The 18815-nt window shown below is 39.4% G+C and overlaps 1 protein-coding gene across 1 annotated transcript in view; it reads right to left on the bottom strand.

The window, feature by feature from the left end:
- CSMD1 (CUB and Sushi multiple domains 1) overlaps nucleotides 1-18815 on the bottom strand; it is a 1238313-nt gene that overhangs the window by 208367 nt on the left and 1011131 nt on the right. The window contains 3 exon segments of the mRNA XM_050893357.1: nucleotides 4730-4924; nucleotides 11837-12024; nucleotides 16793-16931. Of these exon segments, the coding sequence (XP_050749314.1) occupies nucleotides 4730-4924; nucleotides 11837-12024; nucleotides 16793-16931 (522 nt within the window).

Raw genomic sequence — 18815 nt, 5'->3', positions numbered from 1 at the left:
GATATTTTCAGTATATTACAAGAGGGCTTTATGTGACAACAAATGTGATCCTGAGTGTATTTTGGTTCTGGCCTCCTATATGACTCCTACCCTTAAAATTATGTATAAATATGTTTTATATAATGGATCTGTATTTTGTATCTATATTTAAATATAAATTAATTTATTTTGTTTACACTTTCCATTCACATCATCGTTCTTTTACTTTAAATTATTAGTGTCTCAATTTTACTCAAAACCGTGCCCTGTGACAAAAAGAAGGATTCTTTACTTCCTTTGGATCTTTGACACAGCCATCATTACAGTAGAATGGTAAAATAAGACTTACAGGGATCCAAAGAGCTTATGCAGTCCTCAGTAATCTGTGGTTCCATTATAACCTACAATTTGAGATTTTTGTCCTTCTCATAAATCAAGTCTATTTTATTAAAGAGTTATTTAAGACTCCACAAAGGAGTATGAATAGACAAATATTTATTTATCTAGTATGGTTTACTCCATACTAGAGACACAACTGTAGCAGCCATGTAAATGACACTTTGAAAACCACCACACTTTAACTGGTCATAAAAGTATGTGTTTTAAAATAGAATACACAGTAAACCATACTAGATAAACAGACTTAAAGTACTTTCACAAGCATGTATTCCAGTTTAGTTTTACTCAGATTTAACAGTTTCAAGATATCCAATCTTTCAGTTAGTAATTTCTGCTTCTTTAGATACCCAGTGTTATTTAGAATAGATATCACAAGCATTTCAATACTGCATTAATTGTCACCTTGGAATAAGAATTATAATTACTGAGGCAGAAAATTAAAATGACATCTCAGAGCTATGGCTAACTAATTTATCCTCTATCCCTTGTTTCAGCATTTGTGTTGTATAAATATAGAACAATTTTAACAAATCAAAAGAAAGTTACATATATTAGTTATTGTCAACAAAGCACTAAATGATTTATGTTGAAAAATAATCTCCTGTAAAATTTTAGATTTTTAATTATCTGTTGGATGATCCTCAAAATTAACTCAGTGTGAGATATTGATGTCTGTTGTTAAAATACAGGTATTGTTTTAGGAGCTCTGTCTGTCTGTTCTAGACCTTTATTTCTGGGTGTAAAAGAACATTTCCCCTAATTTTTTATTTCATATTTTATAAAGTGTTATAATAATAGACAGTATTTTAACAGCAAATTATTTCTTAAGAAATAGGATGTTCATTCTGCTTTAAAAACATAAGAAAATGTTGATTTTTAAATTTAAATTTGAATTTTGTGTCAAAGACACAAACAGCCAAAAAAACAAGATATCTGTTTACAAGGTGAACTACAGGTCATTTTTCTTTTTCTACATTAGTCAGTGTTTTATAACAACTTCTTAAATAATACAAAATATAATTGTTCTACAAGTGTACTTTCATAAGGTATTAAAGCTAAGCTATTGCAATGTCACAGCAAAAGCTGCATTCTGCACTCTTTGTAAGTAAAACAATCATCCTGCTGTTCCACGTGCTCTAAATATTCATCATATGGAAGGAAAAAACACTTGCTATTTTTCTTTAAAATCTTTTAAAAACCAAAGTTACTGAATCAACAACCCCTGAGAAAAAAACATCCATCCTAATTCCTCTTTTTTGTTGATGGTGGTCAACAAGCTGAACATGAGCCAGCAATGTGCCCTTACAGCAAAGGCGGCCATCAGCCTCTTGAGCTAAGTGTTAGGAAGATCATTTGCCAAAACATCAAGGGAGGTGATCCTTCCCCTCTACTCAGCACTGGTGAGGCTACATCTGGAGTGCTGTGTCCAGTTCTGGCCTCCCCAGTACAAAAAAACCATGGACTTAGTGGAGTGATTCCACTGAAGAGCCGCGAAGGTGATTAATAGACTGGCGCATCTTTCATATGAACTGATGCTGAGAGAGCTGGGACTGTTTAGCCTAGGAAATAGAATGCTTGGGGGGAACTTATCAATGTGTATAAATACTTGATGGGAGGAAATGAAGAAGAGGGAAGAGCCAGACTCTTCTTAGCAGTGTCTACTCACAGAACAAGAGGCAATGATCACAAATTAAAACACATGATGTTCCATCCTAACACAAGAAAACACTTTTCTACTGTGAGGCTAGTCAAACACTGGCACAGGTTGCCCAGAAAGGTTGTGGAGTCTCCATCCACGGAAATATTCAAAACCCAACTGGACACATTCCTGGGCAATCTGTTCTAGATGACCCTGCTTGAGCGAGGAGGTTGGAGTAGGTGATCTCCAGAGGTCCTTTCCAACTTCAGTGATGATATGTACAGGGGTCTATCCAGGAGATAAGCTAATTACAGTGTAGGTTTGAGGACCATCCAGGAGGCAGGGCCAGAAACAGAACTCTAAACAAGTACATATAACATAATTCAGGCAAGGAATGAAGGCCCAGGGCTAAGTTTAAATAGGTCTCCTGGGCCTTTGGGCAGTGGTTGTAAGTGGAGATCCCAGCTGAAGCTGGTCAGGGTAATTAAGACCTGTCTGTGCTCTCAGGGCCACCCTTGCAAGTATTAAATTAAAATTTACACAAATTGATAATTTAATACCCTGTGATTCAAAGGAATAATATTAATAACAACAACGACAACAACAAAACAACAACAATAATAATAGGTGTGTACAAAAATAAGTATCTATAATAATGATGGGTATATAACAATAATATTATAAATAATAAAAATGTGTCAAGAGTAATTTCATTTTTTGTGGGCAAATCTGTTTAGCATGCAGCTATTGACTTGTTGCTCTAATTTGAAAGGCTTGGAAATAAATGATGTGTACTTTTGCACTATTCTGGGTTCTCTGTTTCATTGGTAAATTACTGGTTTTCTTTACAGAGTGGTTCTACAATCTCCATACCTTTCCTTAAATTGGCATAATCCATAATTCTGTGGATATTCTGTCCACCTCTGAAAACACGAGTTTAAATTATATATACATATGTGTGTGTATGTATGTGTATGTCTGTGTGTGTATATATATATATAAAAAAATAAAAATATGTGTGTGTGTGTGTCTGTGTGTATGTATAGGCATATATTTGCACTGGTGAGACTGCACCTCGAATACTGTGTTCAGTTTTGGGCCCCCCACTACAAGAAAGATATTGAGGTGCTGCAGCACATCCAAAGAAGAGCAAAGATGGTGAAAGGTCTGGAGAACAAGTCCTGTGAGGAGCGGCTGAGGGAACTGGGGTTGTTTAGCCTGGAAAAAAGGAGGCTGAGGGAAGACTTTATCACTCTCTATAACTACCTGAAAGGAGGTTGTAGGGAGGTGGGTGTTGGTCTCTTTTCCCAAGTAACAAGTGATAGGACAGGAGCAAACGGCCTCAAGTTATGCCAGGGAAGGTTTAGATTGGATATAAGGAAAAATTTCTTCACCAAAAGGGTTGTCAAGCATTGGAACAGGCTGCCCGGGGAAGTGGTTGAGTCACTATCCCTGGAGGTATTTAAAAGACATGTAGATGTGGTGCTTAGGGACATGGTTTAGTGGTGGACTTCGTTAGTATTAGGTTAATAGTTGGAATTGATGATCTTAAGGGTCTTTTCCAACCTAAATGATTCTATGATTCTCATTTTGTGTGTTTGTGTGTGTGCGTCAGGGCAGGGATTACAATCCAAAGTGCCTGAAATAATGTGAGACTTGTACTGAAGTCTAGTAGAGTGGTATTTTCATAGCTGAAGTCAGGGAGAGAAGTAGCAATTAAGCACTATGGAAAATCAGCAACCCACTGCATCAGCTTCCCATGCCTTTTTTCTTTAGGAGTATAGACACAGACTTAGGCTATGGCTACACTGGACACTAAACAATTCAAGAGCCTGTTCTTTGGCCTTGAGACCAAACAGCATGATTGGCCACAGCAAATACCTGTAATAGTACTAGTACTAGCACTACTACTCTCAGAAACAAATGCATGTGGCCTACCGAGAACAGCCTCTGTTCCATGCTTACTCCTGCGCTGTGACTAAGAAATTTTAAAGAGTGCTGTAAGATCTGGACCAAAATCATGCCTGAAAACAGTCTAACAACTTAAGTCTAACAACTTCACCTATTTCCAGTCCCCAGTCCTTGCTCTGAGCACAATTCAAATAGTATATGTATAGTCTAAGTTGCTACTTCCTTTTAAAATGCAGTTCTAAATTACTATCACTAGGAACGTAATACCTGAAAACAATACATCTTGAGACTATGTGGAAGCACAGATAAATCCCTGTTATTATAAATGAATCATATGTTGAAACTCCATTTTGTTGAAAGGACTGCCCCTACTTGCAGTCTAAGAAACAATAAATTGGCAAAAGACAATAAAAAAGAATAAAAAGAAATAACGGATAGGCCAGTAATACTTCACAATTATTTAGTCTATTTTATATGGATTCTCATACAGATCACAAAGCCTTCTACTAAAATTGATGTAAAGGGGAAACCATGGAAACTAACATATTACATTGTAATCATCATTATGAACATAACAATATGTGTTGATTTCAGAATGTAAAGATATTTTTAAATAGTTAAAACAATACATTAGTGACTAAGCTATAGTCCAAAACTCATTCCATCACAATTTTTATTTTTTAACTTGAGATTTTTTTTAATACAAGCTATATGCATAGGAATAGTATAAATAGCCTCAGGGACTGAGAAACTCTGAATTCACTGGGGGGACAAGGGAAATGGTAAGAAAACAGTACATACCATTACAAGATGGCAATGCTCTGTTCCATGCTGGCTTTCCATCTGCACCAATTATACACGTTATAGTTGAAGGGTCGATAATCTTATATCCAGAATCACACTGGTAAGTAATAGTTGAACCAAGCTTAAAGTCTGTTCCGATCCTTGTCCCATTCATGATGTTTCCAGGATCAAAACAAGCTTCCCGTGGCTTTTCTGTTAAAATGAATTAAAGTAAATCTATATACACTTTCAATCAAAAAAGAAAAAAAAATAGAACAATTATCAGTGTTTTTTTCCAGTCAGTTTACATTTTTCAACAGCTTATTAAAATATTTTTCCTGTTTCTGTATGCTTATTACAAGATCATGGACGTTTGCATTAGACTGGTTATCTGACCAAGGAAATTATACTGAGAGGATCTAACCAACAGCATTTTCTTCCTACTTTTTGTTAGCAGAACTCTCCAAAAGCTGAATGACTCCAATGAAGTCTAGTAGTGTAGAAGAAAAACTACCATGTCTAGAATTCACCACTTAATACTATTATGTTTTTTAACCAAGTAAGTTGGTTAAAAGTTTTTTACCATGCTCAGTACTCAATAACTTCTGGTTAGAAAGCTGCCATACTATGGAATAATTTAAACATTAAAAACATATTTTTCCTTTATGCTTCACATTTAAGAAGATCTAATAATAACTGGAGCTTGAAGGCTAACAAAATAAGCACAACAGTTATTTTCTGGCATAAGCTAATAGGTATGAAATCTTTAAGTCAAAGTGAGTATAGACATTGATGTTAACAAGACTAGGATTTCATTCATCATCTTTGGCAAGTTAAAATACAAAAAAAGGGATGAGAGAAATAATTCATATTAGAAACTACTTTGTTTCAAGAATATGATTGAGATGATCTTCAAATAGGAAGGATTTAGGCATAGAACATTCTTTATAACTAAATAAGTGAAAACAAAATATTAGTATTACTATATTGTCGATAACTATGCAATACTTTCTTCTACAAAAAGTTTAAACACAACTCAGTCCCTTTAAAATCTATTAAAATATTGTGTAATATTACTTCTATAAATAATATTTTGCTAGATATGCAAACTCTTTAGGAGGGAAGGATGCACCTAATATAAATAAAGTTCATTATAGGAAGCAAAGATTTTTTATTAAAAAATTTCAGAGTCAAATTCATAGTCAAGTTTACAGCATGCCTCCTTCCCTTATTAAATGTTAATAAAGCATGTATTTTAATGAAATACTCAAGGAATATTATCAGAAAGCAAAACCAGATGTCCATAATCAGAAATGTAAAGATCGCTGAGGCGATCAGCTCTGGTGCAGTCATGTTCTGCAGTGGAGCAGGGTATCGTGGCATACAGGGGGGTTTCCTGAGCCAGGGAAAACCCAGGGGAGCGCAGAGATCTGCCAGGAGCTGGCAACTCTCATGAGAGCGGCTGATGAGGCATGGGTGGGGCCAGGAGTAACAGCAGGCACCACCCACTCCCACAAAAGGCAGCCCTAGGGAGCGCTAGCGACCAGGACGGGCAAACAGGGCGTGGCGTGTCAGCCAGGGCGTGGCATGGCGGTTTGCGCGGCAGTTTGCACAGGAGGGCACGTCTTTGACGGAGGGGCATTCCACTGGCCGAGTGGAGAGGCTTGAAGTCCACATAACCCAGCAACCGGGCACCATTCTGTGACCATCTGTGCAGGCCAAGGGCACTCATCCCACCTGACCCTCAAGGCAGAAAGGTGGGCACTTGTCTGAGAGCAAAGGCTGCAGCTCCGGCTGGGGGGTCTGCACCATCTACCCCAGCGGTGGCTGATGCCTCCACCCAGACGGAGCTGCTGAAGGGAGAGGCTGCAGTATAGACCTCCGACTGCAGGAAGTGCCTAGACCTTTTTTCTGGGGCAGGGACAGGCAGCAGACCTGCCTGCAAAAGGTGTGCCCAGGTGGAGGACCTCCTGTAGCAGGTGGCTGCGTAACATCAGGGAGGCTGAGAAGGAGATAGACGGCTGGTAGATAGAGCGCAGGTAGTTTTTTCCTCAGTCCTCCCGGTCAAAGGGAAGGGGTCTGAAAGGGCCAGTTGAATCTGGCAAATCAACAAATTGTTACGGGACTGGTGCCACAGCCAGGGGTTCGGCTGCTTAGACCATGGGACTCACTTTGAGTAACCTGGTCTGCTGGGGGCTGAAGGGGTCCATCTGTCAGAGAAGGGAAGAGCATCTTCGGTCATAGGCTTGCCAAGCTGGTGAAGAGGGCTTTAAACTAAAGTTGCCAGGGGAGAGGAACCTCAATCTATCCCACTCCTACCAGTTTGATGCCAGTGCCAGCAACAGATGCCCAGAGCCTGGAGAGGGATCACAGGTCAGCAGGAGAGCACCTGAAGAGCAGCACAAAGGAATTCCAGCCACTCCAGCCAGTAAGTCAGCTTCATCAGGGGCCCAATTTCAATGCCTCTGTGCAAATGCACGTAGCATGGTGTAGTGGGTTGACCCTGGCCGGATGCCAGGTGCCCACCAAAGCCGCTCTATCACTCCCCCTCCTCAACTGGACAGGGGGAGAAAATAAAACGAAAGGCTCGTAGGTCGAGATAAGGGCAGTTTAATAAAGCAGAAGCAAAGGTCGCGCGCGAAAGCAAAGGAAAACAAAAGATTTTATTCTCTACTTCCCATCAGCAGGCCATGTTTGGCCAATTCCCGGGAAGCAGGGTTTCAGTACGCGTAGTGGTTGCTCCGGAAGACAAACGTCAACAAACGAATGCCCCCGCTTCGTCCTCCTCCCCCTAGCTTTTATACTGAGCAGACATCATATGGTATGGAATATCCCTTTGGTCAGTTTGGGTCAGCTGTCCTGGATCTGTCCCCTCCCAAGATCTTGCCCACCCCCAGCCTACTGGTGGGGGGGCAATGTTGGAGAGACAGCCTTGATGCTGTGGGAGCACTGCTCAGCAGTAGCCAAAACACTGGTGTGTTATCAACACCTTTCTAGCTCCCAATACAGAGCGCAGCACTACGAGGGCTGCTGTGGGGAAAATTAACTCCATCTCAGATAGACCCAATACACATGGGGAATAAACAAGAGGAGTCAGAGACGTGCGCACACCTGCAGGGCTATGATCGTATTTGCATCATGGAGATGTGGGATGGCCCCTATGACTGGAGTGTTGGAATGGAAGGATACAGACTCTTTAGGAAGGACAGGCAGGGGAGACGAGGAGGGGGTGTCCTCCTCTATGTCAGTGACCAGCTGGAGTGCATGGGGCTCCACCTGGGAATGGATGAGGAACCGACTGAGAGCCTATGGGTCAGGATTAAAGGGAGGACAGGGACAGGTGACATTATAGTGGGGATCTGCTACAGGCCACCTGACCAGGAAGACTGAGAGGATGAAGCCCTCTCTAGGCAGATAGGAGCAGCCTCACATTCACAAGCCCTGGTCCTCATGAAGGACTTCAGTCACTCTGATATCTGTTGGAGGGACAACACAGCAGGACATAAGCAATCCAGGAGGTTCCTGGAATGCGTTGATGACAACTTCCTTCTCCAAGTGAGAGAGGAGCCAACAAGGAGAGGTGCTATGCCGGACCTTGTTCTCACCAACAAGGAGGGGCTGGTGGGGAATGTAAGGGCAGCCTTGGCTGCAGTGACCATGAAATGGTGGAGTTCAAGATCCTTAGGGCAGCAAGGAGGGTGCAGAGCAAGCTCACTACCCTGGACTTCAGGAGAGCAGATTTGGGCCTCTTCAGGGATCTGGTTGGTAGAGTACCATGGGACAAAGCCCTGGAGGGAAGAGGGGCCCAAGAAAGCTGGTTAATATTCAAGGAGCACCTCCTCCAAGCTCAGGAGCAATGCATCCCAACAAAGAGGAAGGCAGGCAAAAACGCGAGGAGGCCTGCATGGATGAACAAGGAGCTCCTGGACAAACTCAATCACAAAAAGGAAGCCTACAGAGGGTGGAAGCAAGGACAGGTAGCCTGGGAGGAATACAGATAAATTGTCTGAGCAGCCAGGGATCAGATTAGGAAAGCTAAAGCCCTGATAGAATTAAATCTGGCCAGGGACGTCAAGGGCAACAAGAAAAGTTTCTATAGGTATGTCAGTGATAAAAGGAAGACTAGGAAAAATGTGGGTCCTCTCCGGAAGGAAACAAGAGACCTGGTTACCCAGAATATAGAGAAGGCTGAGGTACTCAACAACCTTTTTTGCCTCAGTCTTCACCAGCAAGTGCTCCAGCCACACTGCTCCAGCCACACTGCCCAAGTTGCAGAAGGCAAAGGCAGGGACTGGGAGAATGGAGAACTGCCCACAGTAGGAGAAGATCAAGTTCGAGACCATCTAAGGAACCTGAAGGTGCACAAGTTCATGGGACCTGATGAGATGCATCTGCGGGTCCTGAGGGAACTGGCAGATCAAGTGGCTAAGCCACTATCCATCATATTTGAGAAGTCATGGCAGTTCGGGGAAGTTCCCACTGACTGGAAAAGGGGAAACATAACCCCCATTTTTAAAAAGGGAAGAAAGTAAGACCTGGGGAACTACAGGCCAGTCAGCCTCACCTCTGTGCCTGGCAAGGTCATGGAGCAGATCCTCCTGGAAACTATGCTAAGGCACATGGAAAATAAGGAGGTTATTGGTGACAGCCAACATGGCTTCACTAAGAACAAATCGTGCCAGACAAATCTGGTGGCCTTCTACTATGGGGTTACAGCATTGGTGGATAAGGGAAGAGCAACAGACACCATCTACCTGGACTTGTGTAAAGCATTTGACACTGTCCCACATGACATCCTTGTCTCTAAATTGGAGAGACATGGATTTGATGGATGGACCACTCAGTGGATAAGGAATTGGCTGGATGGTCACACTCAAAGAGTTGTGGTCAACAGCTCGATGTCTAAGTGGAGAGCAGTGATGAGTGGCGTTCCTCAGGGGTCAGTATTGGGATGGACGCTGTTTAACACCTTTGTCGGCAACATGGACGGTGGGATTGAGTGCACCCTCAGCAAGTTTGCTGACAAAATCAAGCTGTGTGATGCAGTCGACACGCTGGAGGGAAGAGATGCCATCCAGAGGGACCTTGACCAGAGGCTTGAGAGGTGGGCCCGTGCGAACCTCATGAAGTTCCACAAGGCCAAGTGCAAGGTCCTGCACATGGGTCGGGGCAATCCCAAGCACAAATACAGGCTGGGCAATAAGTGGATTGAGAGCAGCCCTGCAGAGAAGGACTTGGGGGTGTTGGTTGGCAAGAACCTCAACATGACCCAGCAATGTACATTTGCAGCCCAGAAAGCCAACCGTATCCTGGGCTGCATCAAAAGAAGTGTTACGAGCAGGTCGAGGGAGGTGATTCTCCCCCTCTACTCTGCTCTCGTGAGACCCCACCTGGAGTACTGCATTCAGCTCTGAGGCCTCCAACATAAGAAGGACATGGACCTGTTGGAGTGAGTCCAGAGGAGGGCCAAGAAGATGATCAGAGGGCTCGAGCACCTCTCCTATGAAGACAGGCTGAGAGAGTTGGGGTTGTTCAGCCTGGAGAAGCGAAGGCTCCGGGGAGACCTTATAGCAGCCTTCCAGTACCTAAAGGGGGTCTACAAGAAAGCCAGAGAGGGACTTTTTACAAGGGCATGTAGTGATAGCACAAGGGGTAACGGCTTTAAACTCAAAGAGGGTAGATTTGGATTAGATGTAAGGAAGAAATTCTTTGCTGTGAGGGTGGTGAGGCACTGGAACAGGTCACCCAGAGAAGTTGTGGATGCCCCATCCCTGGAAGTGTTCAAGGCCAGGTTGGATGGGGCTTTGAGCAACCTGGTCTAGTGGAAGGTATCCCTGCCCATGGCAGGGGGGTTGGAACTAGATCATCTTTAAGGTCCTTTCCAACCAAAACCATTCTATGATTCTATGATTCTATAAATTTTATATAAAATATCAAATATTGTACTTAATAAAAATATTGAATTATTAGGCACAAACATACTTCCCATTGAATATAATAACTTTAAAATATACTGTTCTGCTCTTAGATATTTTTTTTTTCTCGTTATTTCATTTAACTTTCAGTTGCATAGAGGCACATATATCAGACTATGCTGAGAACAAAAAATACACACACAGCGAAAATATGTATTTACATTTGCAATGGGCACCTTTATCTCTTTTTCTCCTTCTGCTCAACTTGTCATTTTCTTTCCTTGCAGGTCAACAAGACTTCCTGAAACAAATTGTTTTCCCATTTTATTTATATTTTGTTTCAAGTTTAGATAGGAACAAACAGACTAAGATTTCATCTATGTCAATCTGACAATTACTTTGGGAAGAAAAGCCTTGCCAACATGGAGAATAATGCATGACGCTGGATGAAGGGTGAAAACTAAATATAAAAATGATTTAATAGTTCTTTTTAACCTCCCTCGCTTTTATTGGTATGTTATTTTTATATCCTTTAGATATTTTTGTTCCTTCATTTTTGACATGTACATTAATGTGGTTTGCTTCCATTGTCAAGAATAAGAAGCTGAGGCAGCACCTCTGCTGATGAAAAAACAGCTTGATAAATCTCAGCAGAGATGACAATCAAGCCAGAGACAGCATCTGCGACCAGAAAAGAAACCAGTATTTGAAGTGAGTGTGTGTCTTTAATAAACAGTCAGAGTAACTCATTCTCTGGGTAGTAATACGTACCCCCCAAAAAATGCAAATATTGTCCTGCAGTAGTTATTAAAAAATGCATATGTAGATTCAACAACAAAGTGGAAGGGAAAATGTATTGGTATGTATCAGCAAGTAAGCAGCAGTAGTCATGTATTCTAATTGGGTAAGACAATTCCATTATTCTACAACTCTTTTCCAAATGCTACTTTTGATATGCATCTTCTATCTCTACTTTTTTTTCGGGAAGATGAAAATGTGCATAAGTAATGTGAAAGAGATTTCACGAACGAGGATTTCTGTGTTCCTCCACACATTTATAGAAAATAGTTTTTAAAACCTACATCGATGCAAAGAGGTATTTGGCAGTTCAGTATGACTACATCTAGAAGTAAACAGATTTGAGTCTCAATAAATGCTAAACAACATTTCTTTCCCTTTATGTTTCCATAGATTATGGTGAGAACAGTACCTTTATAGTCAATGGCAAATCCTGACATTCCAACAGAAGCATCACTGCGAAAAGCCAGAAACAGACTGTTACCACTGCTCTCGATTCTTTCAGGAGCCTGTGAGCCTTGAAAACTGCCAATTAGAGGACTGTTGGAATCTTCCCCTTCATAAATATGTAGAAAATCATAACTGGGTTCCATATTGAAACTGAAAATAAAGGAAAAAGAGAATTAAGTCTTCATTTCTTTTTAATGAGTTAAACACTACTGTGACTGTGGCTGCCAATCTTCTGCCTAGCACATTTTCTTCTCCAGAAATAAAAGTCTTTTTAAATATGGTTCACAGTTAAAATGTACTAACTTTCAATGGAGTTCTCTTTACCATTGATTTGAACACCTTCAACTTTCCAAAAGATCTACTATCAGGCCATCATGCAGGCTCTGTCTACCATCAATGAAAAAGAATCATATCCTCCCACCTATCTTAAACACCTTTCTCAAGATGGAATGAATCACCTGCTGCAGAAGGGCTGCCTCTTGCCAGTGACCATGGGAATGATCCAGACAACTAGCTTAAATTGAAAGTCCAGCTTTTAGTTGACTAAACTGGATGATATTAAATCCACCCATTACAAACACAAATTTACCATTTTAGAAACAAGATGCTTTCATATGGAAAGACCACTATCCTGGAACTTGCCTTTGTTCATACCCAAATTATATCAGAGAATTGTGATAAATTTAAGTGAATTATAATTATTCTTACTAAACCATCTATGCTATGCCATATTTGATGACATTTATATGTTTATACAAAGCAATTATGAAGATAATATAAATTCAGAGGAATTTAATTGAGATGATTTCTGAGACAACATAAAGATAAAAAACACAGGCATTTATATGAGAAATTTATACAGAGCTAGATAAAAGGATATACTAGGAACACTGAAGAAAATATAAGAAAAGTAAAACTACATTAAAAAAGCAGGCAAGGACTCAGTCAAGTGAGTGGATTTTTTTCTTTCTAATTATCTTTGTAAAACAAAATAAATAAATATTTGGCTTTTTTGCAAGTGTGGTGGTCAGCTGTTTTTCTTTCTATTACATCAGTTAGTACTGTTAGACACAAACTTTTCCAAATCATGTAAGACAAAAAGGAACAATATCTTTAGCTAAGAAATCAGCAGAAAACATTTTCCTAAGTAATGTCAAATGGAAATGGCTTCATACAATGACTAATATTTTATGTCTTATTTTCAAGAGGTAAGAGAAGCCAGAAAAATATTTTGAAACTTTCATTAAAACAGAGAATTTTTAGCTGAGAATTAGAAGAGGTGAAAGAAATAGCAGTCTAAAGACCAAAAGCAAGGAAAAGCAAATTGTACAGAGCAATGGTTTTCAATCTTTCTGTAGGCAACACACAATTGACAAAATATATTGCATCTCTATTCTCAGGCACATTCCCATCCTATGCAGACACTGCTGTCTTCTCAAAGTCAGTTCCTTGAGAATAGTACAGGTCTTAGCTGTAGCATACTGCCTAAGAATAAAAAATGTTAGATAAAATGAACAGAAAATGGCATGTTAAGAAAGCAGGTTTGGCAGATGTCAAAGAAACATTACCCTTCTTGATCATATACCAAAGGTCTTGGGAGTCTGGGGAGGTCCCTGCTGACTGGAAGCTAGCCAATGTTATCGCAATTTACAAGAAGGGTGTGAGGGAAGACACAGGGAACTACAGATCTGTTAGTTTAACCTCAGTTCCTAGAAAAATTATGGAGAAGATTATACTGGGTACTGTTGAAAGGCATTTAAAGAATAATGCAATTATCAGGCACAGTCAACATGGGTTCACAAAGGGAAAGTCCTGTTTAACTACTTTGATATCCTTCTACAATAAGGTCACCCGCCTAGGGAAGGCGGTGGATGTAGTTTTGCTGCATTTTAGTAAGGCTTTTGATACTGTCCCTCACTACATCCTTCTGGACAACTTGTCCAACTGTGGGATGAGTGGGTTTGTGGTGCACTGGGTGAAGAACTGGTTGAATAGCAGAACTCAAGCAGGTTCACAGTACACTGCTTGAAGAACTGGCTGAAGGGCAGGGCTTGAAGGGTTATAGTGAATGGGGCTACATCTGGCTGGCAACCGGTCACCAGTGGTGTTCCTCAGAGTTCAATATATTTATCAATGATCTGGATTGAAGGAGTTGAATGCACCAAGTTTGCTGATGATACCAAACTGGGAGGTCCTGTTGACTCTCTTGAGGGACAGCCTTGCAGAGGGATCTAGATAGATTGGAGCACTGGGCAATCATTAATGGGATGAAATTTAACAAGTCCAAATGCTGAATTCTGCACCTAGGATGGAGCAATGCCGGGCACAAGTATAAACTGGGAGAGGAGTGCCTGGAGAGCAGCCCTGCAGAAAGGGATCTGGGGGTGCTGGTCGACAGCAGGCTCAACATGAGTCAGCAGTCTTACCTGGCAGCCAAGAGGGCTAACTGCATCCTGGGGTGCATCAAACACAGCATAACCAGCCGGTCAAAAGAGGTGATTATCCCACTGTATTAAGTGTTGGTGCAGCTACACCTTGAATGCTGTGTGCAGTTCTGGGCCCCACAATTTAAGAAGGATGTTAAGATACTTGAATGCATCCAGAGGAGGGCAACAAAGCTGGTGAAAGGGCTGGAAGGCATGCCCGATGAGGGGCAGCTAAGGACTTTGGGCTTGTCTAGTTTGGAGAGAAGGTGGCTGAGGGGCGACCTCATTGCTCTCTACAGCTTCCCGAGGAGGGGAAGTGGAGAGGGAGGTGCTCAGCTCTTCTCCCTGGTATCCAGAAGGGTGTGTGGGAATGGTTCAAAGCTGCGTCAGGGGAGGTTTAGACTGGACATTAGGAAGCATTTCTTTGACGAGAAGGTGGTCAGACACTGGAACAGGCTTACTAGAGAGGTGGTCAATGCCCGAAGCCTGTCAGTGTTTAAGAGGCATTTGGACCATGCCCTTAATGCCATGCTTTAACTTTTGGTCAGCCCTGAATTGGTCAAGCAGTTGGACTAGATGATTGTTGTAGGTCCCTTCCAACTGAACTATTCTATTCTATTCTATTCTGAAAATCAAGGAAGTTACTGAAACGATTGCAGAGATGGAGTTATTTCAGCACTGACATTTCATATAAATCAGAGAGGGTTTGTGATAGGGCATTAAGTTATTTGTGTTCTAACATTAAATATATTTGTAAAACTATCTCAATTTACTTCTCTATTACAAAGTTACCAGCATGTATTTGCACACTTTTTCATTAAATATGAATCCATATTACTCTTATGGTCAATTTATACTAAAAATACAGTATTTATTAAAAAAGAAAAATAGTCAAAGTTTTCCATTTTTTCTGTTTGATACCCGTATGTATACAGATAACAGCGTTGGTTTTCCCCTCCTTCTTAATTTGTATTCCAATTTTCCTTTTTTTTTTTTTGCAGTTTTCTAAAAATATTTACAAGATTAACAACCCCACAATGTACACCTTAAAAGGCCCTATATCGCCATCAGTCAGAAGATGGACGGGTTTCCAAGAATATTCTCCAACATCAGATAGATTTGTAAAAGGTAGTGCCAAAAACCTGGGAAGCTATGGCATAACCTTTTCTTTCAGATTTCTAAGGAAGATTTCTGTCTGGAGAATTTAAGGACTTCTAACACAGAATATCAAATTTAGGAAAGACTTAGGCAGTCCAGTGTGTATTACTGGACTGCAATTATTTATAAAATGTACTGGAAGTGTAGCATAAACTGCAAATTTGATTATATTGCTCATACTTGTAATCCTTAAAATAGAATTCACAAACAAACCTGAATACTGAGTAACTGTAAGTTTCTTTTGTCTTACTTGAAATGGAGCATTTGAGCTGATTATTTAGGCAGCCCACAGAAATATGCTGCTTACCACACCTATCGTGACAACTTCAAGAGCGTAATTAGTGGAGAACTATTCTCATCCCTTAATACTATTTGATCAAATACCTGAAGAACAGAATTATCATATTCTTGATTATATAATTTCAAATACCTTAGGCTTTGATTCTTTAATTTCTTGTGTATCAATATTTTATTATAAAACATATTGCAATCAGCCAATGAAAGAATTTTTTGTTGTTTGGCTTTTTTTTTTTTTTTCCCAAAAAAAGGGTGCAAATATTACACAACAAAATTCTGAACATGCCATGTTCATGATCAGAATTGATCACCATCCCACTGAACTCAACAGCAATATTACCATTCTTAGCTTAAAAATCACACTTAGGACAGAGAATCAAAAAAAGAAAAAAAAATTGCATTTGCATCCATAGATATAGCAAGCAAGATGATTATACAGGCCTGATTCAAAGAGAAATGATAAATTGAACACATGAATATGACTATATCCCTGAACTTCAATTTGTGTTAAAAACCTATGCAACACATACAGGTTGATGATAGCATATTGAGTAAATAAAACTTTTTTTAAATTATGAGACAATATTATCTAGATGTCTTTTATCTCTTGACTAAGTAGACCAATTTTTTTTTCCTGATCTGTGCACTACAAGCAAAGTGTATTTAGCCTGTATTTGTAAAAACCTTTAAGAACTGAGTTACAGATAGAGTTTCCACTACAGTTCACATCTCTACTATAAGGTACAACAACGTAAATCAAGCATTTCTACAAATTGACATTGTTTTTCAAAGATTTTTATTTCATAGGTCACAGAAAGTTTTGTTGCTTAAAAATATATTCGATATCAAAAGTGCCATATAACTATATTATTTTCTTTTACGTTATTTGGAAGCAATGATATAGCACATATTAGATGTATGCTCCAGGACTTAGCCAGAGAATATAATTAGAAGGTTTAAGAAATGATAAATTATGCCATTTTTAGATGTGACATTTAAAATCCTTTTAAACAGAGGCATTCATCTGGAAATGGTACCTTTTGAATATCAAGGCAATGACAAAGTCAGGGTTTACTTTTATTCTCCAGTCACATTCTTTCCCAGGAGGATAAGGCTGTGGATAGTTAGGTGATAAAATAACTCCTGCTGGGCCTGTCAGGTTTCCTCCACATGCAGCTGTCACAATGTAAAAAGAAATAGGAATATGGTCACATGTTAAATTCACAAGTACATATTAGCTGTTAAATAGGAGTAAATTGACTTCTACATTTACCAAAAATAGTAATAATTAAAAAACCCCCAGAGCTTTCCCACTTCCAGCTAGCAAATATTTTGTATTTTCCTTAAAAAAAGTGAGCTTTATTCATATTCAAAAGAAGCACAAGAAAAGCTCTTTCTAAAGGAATAAAAATATGAAGTTAAATAGGAAGTCTTGTATATTCTTGCTGTTACTTAATCCCATCTCTATCAAGCTGAAGTATTTCTTATGTACTGGAAGTACTTTAAGAACTGGGAAAGCTCAATAGCAGGATTCAGGATGCAGTTTCCTTTGACCACAGATGTAACACAAAACAGTTTGATTCACTCAGTAAAGGTATTACCCAAATCAAAAATCAAATACATTCATTTAGTTACCATAAATTGAATGTTACTTTTAAACAGATAAGGAATCCAGCTTCCACAGCTGATAATCACATAGAAGTCTAACTAAAAAGTACAATAGTCAACATGGGCTGCATCTACATTACCAAGCCACGCAGACTGATAGGAACACATTTGTAGTGCAAAACAGTTGGTACTAAGTATTTGGAATCCGCATTAAACAATTTAAAGGAGGATTTTTTCAGGCCATTTCTAGTCTGGTCCAATGGACTGGATGTTCACTAGTGGCTGGAGTACATCAGATGCACTCATAGAACACCTCTTGCAGTTTAGTTTCATTCAAAACCTCCAAGAAAATTCAAAATCATTAACTAAAACGTGAGCAAGAAAATTTACTTGGAAGCCATGCTCCTAACCCAAATGAAAACATTAATGAAGACATTCCCCTCGTGGTATTTATGAAAACAAACTAAACTTCCCCCCCCTTATTTATTTATTTGTTTATTTATTTAAACATCTAGTACATTTATGTATCTGGGTTTTTTTGTGTCTGTAGTTTTGGCATTTTAGTCATTATTTTTGATCCAGGGTGTGGGGTTTTTTTCTTTAATTTTTATTTCTTTTTGGTTTTATTCACAAATAACGGTTCCAGGAAATGTTTCACATGTTCCTTCTGTGTGCTGATGATTCAGCCTGAGATAACCATGATCAAAGTTATAAAGTACAAATACAGCAGAAAACATTAAACCATCAGGAATGGAAGTCACACAATGTTCAGGGTACTGAGTAGTACAGTTATTAAATGTAAATCATTTTTCATTTATAAGTCAGCATACTGAAATAAGGACTTTATGGAAATTTTTTAAATGACTTATAATGGCTTTACAGAACCCTTAAGGTTTCTAATACTGTCATGTCTACAGTAAAGATTACTTTAATCTGCTTTCCCCTTCAAAGTCACCTTGAGTATATGGAAGAATAACAATATGGATATACTTTTTGCCCAAAGGTACTCTCTCTTGTTTTCCTTCTTTATTTCCTTCTTTCTTTTGCATTTTGGTTTTTTTTACCAGACTGTAAAGAAATATGGAGTGATTATAATTGATATTTACAGAAAGAGTATGAATCTTCTAGACCTTTAGGCACCACTTATCTTTTATTTTTTATTTTTGTCTAAGTATTTTTAATTTGTGAATAATTCCAGTATTTTTAGTAAACATTTTCATACTGCTATTTATACATTGCACACAAGGTATCCAGAAGACAATGTTCAGATTATATGCTGCTCCAATTCTGCTAGATGATATAGAGTTAGAGACACTATCCTGCATTATCCTGAATCCTTCCCAGTATTTTTGAGATATCTGTAAACACTTTAGAGAAACAGAGGAACTGCAATTGTTTGGGGATTTGCTGTTTTGGAAAAAGCCTCTCCAAAATGGCTTGTAGAAAGAAAAA

Source organism: Gymnogyps californianus, chromosome 3 (assembly GCF_018139145.2).
Source record: "Gymnogyps californianus isolate 813 chromosome 3, ASM1813914v2, whole genome shotgun sequence".
NCBI classification, from domain to species: Eukaryota; Metazoa; Chordata; class Aves; order Accipitriformes; family Cathartidae; genus Gymnogyps; species Gymnogyps californianus.
Note: the sequence above shows the minus strand (reverse complement) of the source record. Positions and strands in the feature narration are given on the sequence as shown.